This window comes from Battus philenor, unplaced genomic scaffold (genome assembly GCF_028537555.1).
Source record: "Battus philenor isolate CCGP_79_NKW_IND1 unplaced genomic scaffold, ilBatPhil1.0.hap1 SCAF_19, whole genome shotgun sequence".
Taxonomy (NCBI): Eukaryota; Metazoa; Arthropoda; class Insecta; order Lepidoptera; family Papilionidae; genus Battus; species Battus philenor.
In genome coordinates this window covers 7,150,411-7,163,838 of record NW_027181681.1, presented here as the reverse complement: position 1 = coordinate 7,163,838, position 13,428 = coordinate 7,150,411, and the positions used below count along the sequence as shown (strand labels likewise).

Here is a 13,428-nt window from a genome sequence, read left to right as displayed (position 1 = left end):
TCATAAAAAACCAAACGGCAACAGTTTTTGAATGAATTTAAGTTGGTATTACACGGAATTTCGTATTTTTTTACTTATCTAAATTTAAAAAGTATTAAAGATTCTTCTCAAATATTTAAAAAATGTACACAAATGTTAAATTAATAAGTAGTATATTTTTCTTTATTTGAAAACTATTAAATTATATTTATTAAATTTTTTACAATACTTTGAATTATTTGGAATTAAATTATGAAATCTGTACAAGTCCAACTATAATATTAATGGATTGGTTTAAATTTTAATTTAATAAAATTATAAATAAGTACTCATTGATATGGTTATATGACATGACAATTTGAAATGAACAGACTATTAACTGTTATCTTTTGCTTTCAAATCTGTGGTAATAGTTTGCATTCTCCAAGTTGTCAATTATGATATTCAGTAGGTTTGTTATTATTTAATGTAATTAATTTGATCTTTCTTGCAAATCGTTAATTGTTTTACGAAAGTAGATCAGAAATTTAAAAATAGACATATGTCGAATTTGTAGTTTACGGTGTATATTATTTTTTTATCGAAAGAATAATATACTTATTAACCTTAAAGTGTACAATGCCGAATAACAACAACTTGTCGTGTTTGTAATAATGGATTCTTTCGATAAGACCGTGGCTGTGAGAAATCTTATTACACAGGAATGTGAAAAAGAAGCAAGTAAGGGCTATAAAGGCACAACAAAGACAGCGGACCAAAGTGACATAATTGATAAAGTGTTTACATCGATGTCACCTCAAAGAAGTAAAACTTTTGTTCCAGTAAATGGATCGTTGACGCGAACGGTTGGTGAATGTGAACAAAATAATAGTTGTATAAAAGAAAACATACCTCAAAATGACGCATGTATTGGGTGCGCAACTGGGGAAAATATTAAGCAATCATTAAACAGTGTGGCAAGTATTAAAGTTCATGACTTAGAATGTCCTAGTACCAGTAGTAAGGTTGAATCTACAACACAGGATAAAGGTTCAGATATCAATCAAGAGAAATATGGGTGTCAGAGACACAAACTTTGTTCAGATAAGGTTGGAAGTAGTAGCAGTAGCATTAATGGACCTTCAACAAGTGGTACAAGTAAATCATTTGATAATCAGGACAACTGTGGTTTCCGGGAAAACAGAAAAAGGCCATCAACCATTAAGCTAAATAGACCAAATTTAGATGATGATAATTCAAGTGATACTGGAAATGATGATTATTCTTTGGGATCAGAAGATGGATGCATCTATACTTATAGAGGTGGTGAACATCTAGCAGACTTACCAAGTTCATTTTTTAGTCTAGATATGGGATTGCCATTGGACAGGCATCTGCCTTTACTTCCAAACTACCCTGTTCCTCAACAGGGTGTAGCACCTGAAAGAGTTAGAGAACAAGGTTCAAGAGTGTCAAGTCCTGATATGGACTATTTGGAAATGGACTTTGATCCTGGGCCTTCTTGTGAATTAGATACTGGTGATGAGTCCACACCAGATGTAGACTTAGAAGCTGTAAATACTATTCCAGAAGAAGATGAGCCAGTCATAAGAGGATCATCTCCTGAATATTTACCAGAAGCAGTCCTTAATCCTCAACCCTCTGTGTCTGGTAGATCAGAACAAAATGATAATCAACTATTTTCTTTAAATTTGCCATCAACAAGTAAAGTAACAGTTATTCCACATCATGGCCAGGAGGAAGTTGCAATAGATCATGAATATGGTCCTTATATAACTCATGTAAACTTTAGGGGTGAACAGTTTTTGGTTAGGAGGACCACCTCTAATTCTGCAACTAACACAATGTCTAATTCACATTTGTTAAATGGTGATTTAGTTTCACCAATAGAAGCATCAAATTGTGAGTATAATAATTTGTTAAATTTAAACAAAACAAAAAAGTCTAAGCATATGTAAAATATCCAAGTTTTTTGTAATGTTCCTAATGTTTCTATTTGAATAATAGATAATATGCCCTTAGTCTATTATCAAATTAATATATTTTTTTGTGTTATAATGATATTTAAACATATTCATATATATATGACTATAATATATAGCTCTAAAGAATATAAACAAATATTTATTATGACATGTGATAATTGTTAATTTTATTCATTAATAACTAAGGAGAGTTTTGTAATTGTCATAAAAACCTAAGTAATTGTTAAATTTAATGAGAAGGATAACATTATTTTTAACGTGTCATAACAATGTAAGGATTCTGTTACTGCTTATAAGGTGAATTAAATTACTAAACTATTTAAATCACATGGATAATGGATAAAGGCCTAGGATGATATTTCTATGTATTAGAAATCAATGTAAATGTGAATTCTTAATATTTAGTGTTTATTAATTTCTTGACATTGGTTTCTTAAGTAATTAAAGTTTTATTTTTAGGTGAAGAGAGTTATGAAAAAGAATCACCAGTGTATCCACCCAGTCAAAGTGAAAGATCAAACTTTGATTCAATAAACTTTTCATCTGCATTATATCACATTACAATGGCTAAAAGGCTTATGATTGAGAAGACTTGGTCTGATGTTGAGAGTCATGACACTGCTAATATGGTAAATAATAAAAATATGTTCTAAGATTTAGTTACACAATTAAAACTATTGCCTATGAGTTCTTACTTGTAAAGTCTGCTAGCTGCTGTATCAACTATTCACCAGGTTCATTTCCATGGCTATATTTCATATTTATAAATATTATTACTACTTTCAGTATTAAGAACATACTGAATGTAGGGAATAATGTGGTTCTAAATTATTCATTAACATTGTTAAACATATTCTGATGTTTATCAGCTCTAAATAATAGAATAGTTTTAATAGATAAGTCTATTGTATGAAACTCTCTAGGACAGCAACTTCACAGCTTGCCATAGATTCATTGTAAAGGTGTCTTGTGTTGTAGGTAGAGAGACTGATTATTGTGCTTGGTGCTGACGAACCACATAGCATTTATGAGGAAGTTTCTTTGCAATGCATTGCTTTTACATTCACCAACTAGACAAATGTCAAATGATAAGTTTATAATGTTATAATGCTGACTTAGTTGTATGAGCTTTAAGTATATTTGTTTCTTAAGGAACAGAAGTTGTATAATGTTTGTGAGATATTCTCATTAAAATATTCAGCTTTTAGAGTGTCAAATAAACACATCTTTTCTTTCCTAAATTTAGTTTAAACATTAAGTGTTTAAAATAATATTTCAAATCAGCAAAGTGACTGATTTGGTTTTTCCAAAATCATTCTAATGTTAGAAATGAGATCTTTACTATTTATGGCTCTAATGAAGACAATGAATTTTTTTATTATTTGTTGATAGCTTGTTTTGTCGAATTTTATTTAATTACGATTTTTGGAAATTTAATATTTTTAATATATTGAATAAAATTATAAGATATGACCAATCATCATTTTCATCACCATCATCATTTCAGCTGATAGACGCCCACTGCAAGGCATAGTGAACCTTCAAAGAACGCCACAACAACCTTGTGTAGCACACATTCAGTGAGTTCCCCTAATCTTGACTATGTCACTGGATCACCTACCTTCCTGGTCCCTTATTTATTTACTTGTAAGAATTACAGACCATATACAAGGGTGAATCAAAAAGTTCTTAGAAGTGCATATATATGAAACCTTTTTGGATCAAGTTCGATATTCAAATTAAAGAGTGTCTATCACACTATATTTATGCAGACTGTCACTTGTTTTTGTCAGTTCGTTCACATGTAATAAATTTTTTTGTGCAACGAGTTGCTAAAAAGTCAAAATTATGGATAAAAGTGAGTTACGAAATTTTTTTGGACATTCAGCAGACATTAGGGGGTGATGCTGTACCCTATTCTACGGTTGCGTACTGGGTGGCTGAATTTAAAAGAGGTAGATCAAGCTGTAAAGATGACCCGCGTTCTGGGCGGCCTTCAACCTCCGTTACAGAAAAAAATGTCAAAAAGGTTGAGAATCTGGTTTTGGAAGACAGAAGAATGACTATAAAACATATAGCTGAGATCCTAAAGATATCTTTTGGTAGCGTTCAATCCATTTTAATTGATTCACTGGGGTTCAAAAAAGTGTCTGCAAGATGGGTGCCACGATTGTTAACCGACGAAAACAAAAAGCGACGTTTGGAAATTTCCAAGCGTAATTTTGAAATGTTCCAGCGTGATTCGGATAATTTTTGCCGTCGTCTTGTCACTATGGATGAAACGTGGGTCCACCATTTTGATCCTGAAACTAAAAGACAAAGCATGTCTTGGAAACGACCATCCTCTCCATCCATTAAGAACTTTCGAGTTGCTCCTACCGCTGGCCAAAGTTATGGCCTCTGTGTTCTGGGATAGTGAAGGAATCCTTTTTATTGATTACATGCCAAAAGGCCAGACGATTACTGGACCCTATTATGCAAATTTAATCCCGAAAGTGCGTGAAGCGATTAAAGAAAAACGTCGTGGAAAACTGTCGTTGGGCGTGTTGTTCTTTCAAGATAACGCTCCTGCTCATCGATCGAAAGTTGCGCTCAACGCAATCCGCTGTGCTGGCTTCAATCTCCTTGACCACCCACCATATTCTCCGGACTTAGCCCCAAGTGATTTTCACTTATTTCCAAAATTAAAAGAGGAAATTCCTGGAACAAAATTTCACGATAATAACGCGGTTATAGCTGCCGTAGAGGACTCTTTCGAGAGTCAAGAAAATAATTTTTTTTCACAAGGAATAAGGAAGTTAGAAACGCGTTATTCTAAACGCATTGCATTGGAGGGAGATTATGTAGAAAAATAAAATATTATTATTTAAATCTTTGCATTTTTTAATATTGATTCCAAGAATTTTTTGATTCACCCTCGTAGATGCTTTCAAAAGAGGCATTAGAAACTCTAAAAAGCTATTAAAAGTGTACATAGGAGATTTATTTCTTTTAAATATTAAGCTCAGTACAATTTGTAAATTTTGTACATCTTGCTTTATTCACAGTGGAAAATATTTTCTACTGCAGCTAATTGTGATTAATATTTTTATCTTAATCTAAACATTTCCCAAGTAGCTTAAAAAGAAAAACAAAAAGTTGTCTTTCAATTGTTACAGAGTCAAGAACAAAATGCAGCCACATGCAGTGAAAATAATTCTGGTTGTGTTGAACCACCTAGGTGTATGGTTTGGTCTGAACGAGAAGCCTGTGAACGGCAGATCACGCAAATTGGGACCTCCGCTTGTGGCGCGACTGCTGTGGCGAATGTTTTTGTGAGTTATTTTTTTATATTTTTTTTACTAATAACTTTGCTTCTGCTCCGTGGTCGAATCGATTCAATCAATTAAGATCAATGTACGATTTTTATATATAGAAGTATACGTAAGTATTATTTGAGAAGATCTCTCCTTAAATTTTTAAACAATCAAATTTGTTAAGTTTTGAAACTTATGTAAGGAATGATATTGGAAGTTTTGAGTTTTCTTACACTACTCAAAGGCTGATTGTTTAGTTGAGTCACATCACGGAACCAAGTTATACCACCTAACCAAAATGTCCATTTTATTCTTGTTTGGTGGACACTGAGGTATGATGAGTTATAAAATATATATCATTAAATGTCCCAATGTCACGAAAAAAGCTATTTAATAAAAAAAATTGGTCACTTATGTAGCGTCATTACGTTATGTGTAGGGTTATTACTTCACATGTATGATTACTACAGTTCGTCTGATTCATAAAGAAAATTAAAAAGGTTAAATAATAAAAATAGAACACGACTGCCACCTTTTGTGTTACAGTAGTCAAAAATTAAAATTTACACAATTATCAAGGGAATGCTTAATTTGTTATTATATTATACTTGGTCTGACCGTAAATACGGTTATAATTAAAAATAAACAAAATATAGTATTTAATTTGTCTCGATTCGCCAATATTTTGCAATGTATTTTGTAATATTAAAATGGAGTGGTATGAGAAAAAAACCGAATCGCTGATTTGCATTACATGAAGTAGGTATGGTGCCAAATACAATTTAAAATTTTCCATTCGCTTACTTTTAGTGAAATGTTTGTGTACCCGGCTATTGATAGGTGCAAATCTCCCCTGATTGTGATAATATTCGTATGAAAAAGGCGATCAATTCAGTAAGGGAAAGTATTCGAAGAAATCCTGTCCGAAAGCAAGATTTTTCTCGGGAGGTGAAGAAAGGCCTAGACACCTATAACCGTGAGCGCATTTTAAAAGATGATTTTGGATATGCAGCGTACAAGCGAATACCATGTTCAACATTGGCTCAGTCATAATCAAGAATGGTTCTCTCAGCGAGTCTTGGCACCGGGTCATAAAGCTTGATTAGAAGCGAACGTTCCGGACTTCATCAGAGCTGAAAACTGGCCGTCATCTAGTCCTGATCTTTATCCACTGGATTATAATTTACGATCGTTTAACGGCTTGCTCTATACGCCATAATAATTTGGAGTTCCTGAAATATCATACAATAGTGAAATTTTTCCATAGAAACAATACGTGTTGCTATTGATAACTAACCTCAATGTTACATTAGCTTCAAAACAGTCCCTTGTTTTGAAGCTAATGTAAAAAAATCGAATAAGCTTCATATATTTTTAATGGTTTTATATTAATGTATTAAACTAACACATATTAATATTAACAAATGTTACGTACAATAAAAATGTGTTTTTTGTAAAAATGTTAATGGTAATATTAAGTATTTATTATTAATATTTGCTTATGAAACTGAAGAGTCGCATGTGAAAGCTCCACGTCAGGCTCGAGGTATAAAATTGATCTGAGTGGACCATTCTAGGTTAATTCATTGAGACAGGCGAATCCAGGCAGCTTCCAGAAGGCCAATGTCCAACTACATCCTTTATCAGTAATAATAGTTATTTTGATCTCGGTACACGATGTTGATTTGCTCAGTTGATTAACTGTATTCCGTAGCAGAACAGAAGTCTCATGATGATGTAATGGTGTCATGTTTTATCTGTATAGGTTAGTAGCGAAGATAAGCAGGATCGAACCGCAGATGTAGATATGAATTGCGGAGCAAGGAAATCTTTCGGTCGGATCATTGATGAATTGACGGTGAAACCAAAGACCAAATCCAATATGCTGGGCTCAGGTGGAATAGCGTATGAGGTTCCTTGATTTTCGCGTATAGTGACCAAGAAAAAACAGAATTGGTTTAAATCGACAAAAGTCTAAAATCGCATTTTTCCCTTTGTAAACCATAAAACAAAAAACATGTTACTATCAGCTGGAGGCGCTACTCGCCTCTTTTAAAGTATTTCTATTTGCTTATAATCTACGTGTCTTTTTTCAGATTGCTTTGGGTGTCCCGGTAAATGTGGAAAGAATTAATTCAGCGGTAGGCACCAGGCAAAGGGCTAACGACGCGCCTGTACCTAGGTAATGTATGTTTATAGTTACATCTAGTAATTTTATATTTAATTAGTAATAAATTTGAGAAACGAACTCGGAAAATTTCGATGCTTTTTTTTTCTGAATCTATTATTAAAATGTAAATTTAACGTCTTTACTTGCAATCTTTATTACTCTTTGTTGTAGTTATAATTCTGCAACTCTTGAACTAAGCTACATACAAGAACTCCCTTGTTAATATAAATTATATATAAACAAACCACACGCTTAGTATTTTACATAAATAATATCCAGTAAGATTGGTTATAGGTGTAAAAGCTTTAAAAGTGTGAATATATAGCACTTAACTGTCAATCAATGTATGATACACCCTATTCATAAGTCAATTGTTTCAGAAATAATGAACAAACTCATGATATTGAAATAAGTTATCGTATAGTATCTGTGCCTGTAGACTTTGTACTGCCTGGGTTTATTGACTGTTGCATTCCAATAGGAAAAAATTAACGTAACATAAATATGTTAAATATCTGAAATCAGATTAATCACTATATCGGAACGATTGGTATAAAGGCTCTATGGTAACAAATGAGCTATACATTCAACCCCCGAACGCTTTTACGCTTATTAACATAATGATCAGGTGTACATTGATATTGTAATTGTTTAGACTGCTTCGTAAATTATGTCTCACATTTGCTTTAATAATAACTAGTTGTATCGTTTCATGCGTTGCTGTGTTACGCGCGTTGTTTCATCAAATTAAATTTCTGAATAAAGTGAAGCATTTTTATACCACTAACATATACTGATAAAAAAAAGAAAACAGTTTTTCAAAAAACTTCCCGGGGTACATGTAACCATATATTCTAAACGTTAACAAATCGTACATTTGACATTTACGACCCTACGTGGTTTTGCTAAATGTGTTGCTATGACATTTCACGCTTTCTTGTTTTATATTCTTACTATTTAAAATCGAAATTTTACTATTGCAAACAGTGTAGACTATGTTGCTACATACCTAATAATTAATAAAATTTGCACGGTGATTAGATGTAAGGTACAGACAGACAGACATATGCTGTCATATGTATTATAATCACGTATTATTTATTTTTCAGATATCTGTTATCTCGCTCTGTTGCGGGCTGTACCGCGGCTGATTTAGTGAGCGGTATACAAAGAGCTTCCGATGGCTTGGTTACGGCTCGCTTCTTTTCTACTTATCCTGATAGGGCCTTCTCTCTGTCCCATTGGATAGCTGACTGGATTTCTGTTGGTAAGTATTGTTATAAGAAAGGTTTTTGTACAAAATTTAGACCTGAAAATTACATAATCATAACAAATAAAGCTGGAACAAATTTTTACTACTTACTACATAACATTGTTAACTTTATATGACAATTAGAGATAATATTAATCGGTATATTATTAATGTGGATTCTACTACGCGGTGCCCCTGTTATGTTTCCAAACAACTAGCGCCATCTATACTACACTACATCGACGCCAGTCTATACTACAGAGTGCCGACATTATAGATAATCAGGTCTAGGTGCATACCAATATTAATAAATATAAGAAAAAAAGCGATGAAAATAAGGTTAGCGCTATAAGTAAAAATAAGCTTGTTTATGCTTGTAGTTAACCGTCTATAGGTTACATAAAACTATTAGCTCTTTGGTTGAGAACTGTGCATGGGATTACAACACACTCTCTGTAATCTCTCTAAATTAACGTTATATAAATTTAAGAAATTTATTTACCTAAAACTTGGGAAGCTTGGGAGTCAATTTCTCTACTACTAAATTTAGCAGTGGCAGTCTAGCGGTACAGGAATGAGACTTGCGAACGTAGATCGTGTGTTCGATTCCTGTGATATAATCTTATATAATTCATCCTTTGTGTATTAATTCATTTTCAAAATTCAAATTCAAAAGACAAATTTTGAAATGACGATGATAAAGTGACCCTATGAAAAAATCCTATCTGAGTTTGTCGTAAACTTTACAATAGTCTGTCCGTTTGAGCCCTGGTTTTACGAGAGCTAGGGCGTTTGGAATCTTTGTGGTTTTAATTTAAGGGAAATCATTATAGGGGAACTCAATCTGATTGTAATTTTTGTTACATTGGGCTTTTCAAACCTTTTTCTTATAACGTAAAAGATGGCACTGCAAATGACCTTATCCAACTCGATTTACACTGTAAGACTTGTTGCAGTCTTCTGGTTCCGGTATTGCTTATTTAACATCAACTTAACATCTGTTTAATGCTTCATCTAATGATATTTCAATTAATGATTCTCCAATTATTATCACCAGTAGCCAACTTAGGCCAACTTGGCTGAACTCACTTAACTATACCAGTGTTTCGGCGCTATGAAGATATTAAAATTATTAAATGATATGATGATTCCAGGGGCTGTGCCAATACTCACCTTAAACTTACAAGTGGGATGTGAAGGTGAAATCCCTGACGCTTGGCACCATCAAATGGTGTTTGGTGTGTCCCCACGAGGGATATATCTCTGCAATCCGGTTGAATGTGTTTCTGAGTCTACACTATGGCCACGTTTGACCTCGCCCTCAGTTTTATTGGTTCGAACAAGAGATATATTAGACAGGTTAAATGTGGATACGGATTTAACACCGCTCATGGTTGTTCCCGATAGGAGGTTTCACACGTTAAATGTTCTTGGTAAGTTAACAATTTTTTTTTAAATAATAATTAAAATAACTATTCTTAAGGACTTTTGTACACCAGTTTATACAACCCACACATTGCTATTCTAAGGAATACAAAAGCATCCATAATTCTAGAAAAGCCATTAAGATCAGAACTGAAGCCTATCCCATATGGATGGGTTACATTATTGGGAGTTCAGACTCATATATGTTAGAATATGAGTTAGTTTCCTAGGAACTACTCTTGATTGGAATGGACATCACAGTTCAAAGGACGCAGAAAATAATATAAAAATACCTCATTGATGCAAGAAAATCCATCTTCTGGCATTATCCAGATAATACCGCTTAATTTGGCCCAAGCATTAACTTACACTGTTTGCGTAGTCTCAAACATCTGGGTGGAGCGGCGTTGGAGATAACTTTACACATCTTCAACGTCTCGAACTCTATGTCCTGGAATGTGATAAACGAGAGACCGATACATCATAAAGTTCTTTAACAAATATATTCTACAGGTCATCATAGAGTGCTAAGCAAGTATTAGGGGGAACGGAAGGTAATGTCGTGTCTGTCGACATTTTTTACAGAAAAACCGATTGACTTTTACCGCTGAGGCATTGAAAATCTGTATACAATATGGCAAAAGGTTTTTGATAACCAAGGTGAATATATTGTTGGTTATAAATAAAAACTTGTGAAATATGTAGTCGTGTGAATTTAACTTAAGAAAACGACATTACTTTCCGGTCGTTCAATATATTCTGTACATAGATCAAGATAGTATGTGAATCCAGAGAGGGATTATTTTATATTTTGGATCTTTTGCAAGAACACACGTAGATTAACGAATAATCTGGCGAATTACGTATGTAAATGTAGACGGTTATTAAATACAATGCAAAAGTATCATCACATCGGCCGATGGACCCCCACTGTAAGGCACAGACTAATCCCAAAAACTGCCACGATGACCAGTCTTGCGCTTCCAGCGATTTTCAGCGACTTAGGCTATGTCGTTGGTCTATCTAGAGGGGGACTAACCCACGCCGCGTCTACCGGCTCTTGTGTCTTCTATCCCCACTTTAGAACTTTTGCCTACTTCCACTTAATTAAACTTGGGTCTTCTGTGTAACTCTTCATTTCTGTGTAGAGCCATCGTAAATTGTCATGTCTCATGTCCATATATCATCACACCCAACACCCAGTGTTTTCAAAGTCCCTCTCTTTAGACTGTTGTATTTTTGAACGAGATCCGAGGTGGATTCGGCGAGAAATCTCATTGAAGGTATTGTGCTCAGGGCAAGTAGCTAACGTGATCCGGGAGTGGCGAGCGCGTGGCTGGTCGAAGCGCGGCGAACGCACGCGTCACGTGTGCATCCCTGCCTCATACCAGGCTGGAATCACCGTCGCTGCACTAACAGGCTCCGAAGCGCATCGTCGACTGATGCACGCTGCGCCGCCGCCTGTACTCGGTACGTACCACGCCGTATGCAATGCGTGCACTCGCGGTTATCTTACATTTGTTAAATTATGATTATCTTATTGCTTTGTAGTGTTTATTAGGTTGCGAGAAGTCGCGTTTTTTATTCCCTTGACGAGACATATTTTGTCGGCATGTGGAATCACTATTGCTCATCAACAATAAAGGAAAATAATGCGAGGAAAGTGGCATGTCCTGATAATAAAAACTCTGAGTCCATTAATTCCATTGGGCCGTGATGGGTGCGAATCGCAAATTCTGTTTCACGGCACTTAAATGTCGAATATAAATCATAAATTAAAATATCCTTTATTCGAACAGGCTTTAACAAGCACTTTCGAATCGTCAATCAACATGTCAATATTACTATCAAAGTTTTTTAAATAATGTGGAATGATATATAGTGACGTAATCATCGTATAGAATACTAGCTTTATTAAAAATTTGTCACAAATAATCCCGAGCTTCCATCCAATAAATAGCCGGCACTGCTTTTCTGTGCACTCGGCGCTTCTCGCCGCCCTTAAAACGGAATTTAAATAAATTCCGCTCCTGTCTCGACGTCAGACATGCGCCTTACATCGAGCCCCGTCGGTCTAGATGCACAAAACAGTTATCATTCTCATACACGTGACACGGCTGCCGCGCCCGATTAACCCGCGACTAAGCGAGGGCGGTCCGGAGAGGCCTGTGCCACTCCCGACCGCCGAGTAGTCCTTACTTCACTCAACTTACAGTACACTTCATTCACTACACTATACATCTACACGGGTATAGTCCCTCCACTTGTGTGCGTCTTAGTCGTAACTGGGGTACGATCATCCAGCATAATTTTTTAGTCCGCGGACTCAATTTCGATGAAGCTGTAAAAGCGTGCATCGGCTAGCTTTTTTGGATAACAAATATTTACTCAATATCTGCAGTTGCCCCAGAGTAATATGCTATAAAAATAACAAAAATTAACGAGTTTGGCTCTATTAGCGTCCGTAAGCAGCGGAGCTCAGTCTACCGGCAAGAGAAAATGTGTCCAACTGAAGTTTCGAGACTGAAAGTTATTCCTAAAAATACCGCGCAACCAGTAAACTTAACAGGTTTTATTATTGAAACTTAACTCAAACTTCTGTCTCTTCACATTTGGCATTATGATTTAAAAATTATATCGCTGTTTTTTTACAATAAATACTTTTAAACATTTAAACATATAAATTTATCCATTAAGTTGGTGCTAAGGTTTACTTAGATTATCAGAGAAACTAGGAAAACAAAGTAATTAACTTAGATTTTTTTTTTGTTAAACAGGTACGCTTAAAGAAGAATGCCGAACGAAACCATAGTGAAGCGCGTGTTGGTGCGCGCTTCCAAAGTTATTTCGTAAGCATATAAAATTGTACGGAATTATTTAAGTTTACCACCGAATTTCGTTTATAACACGTTACCTTTGTTCGGAATGTCACATTGTCATTAAACTGTTCGTATTAAATATAATGGTAAAAATAGAGCTAATATATTGTAATATGATTATATTGTACTCTAGGATATATTGAGTGAAAATATAATATTAAAGAATGCAATGTTTATTTCTTTGTTAATTAGGTATTTTGTTTGTTAATAAAGGATTTGTTGCGATGGTTATTTTTCCAATAGCCTTATTGAATTGTTTTGAACTCGCTCAAAGGTATGTATTATCTGTATGTATAGCAGTAATGTTTTAACATTTTATTAACCTTTATATTTAAATGAAACTCGAAACTGTCATTGACTAAATTTTATTAGTCGTAACACGAATATATGTAAATAATGTTGTAAGATATTACACGTAGTTCAATATACAGTGCATTGGTGC

The 13,428-nt window shown here is 34.3% G+C and overlaps 1 protein-coding gene across 1 annotated transcript; it reads left to right on the top strand.

Moving 5' to 3' along the window:
• The first annotated feature begins 455 nt into the window (after positions 1–455).
• LOC137921767 (uncharacterized) lies at positions 456–13,162 on the top strand. The gene is made up of 8 exons (XM_068764588.1): positions 456–1,881; positions 2,424–2,593; positions 5,123–5,278; positions 7,357–7,442; positions 8,540–8,697; positions 9,837–10,115; positions 11,404–11,577; positions 12,885–13,162. Exons 1-8 carry the CDS (start codon positions 633–635, stop codon positions 12,917–12,919), a joined length of 2,307 nt encoding a protein of 768 aa, XP_068620689.1. The 5' UTR covers positions 456–632; the 3' UTR covers positions 12,920–13,162.
• Positions 13,163–13,428: the final 266 nt, after the last annotated feature.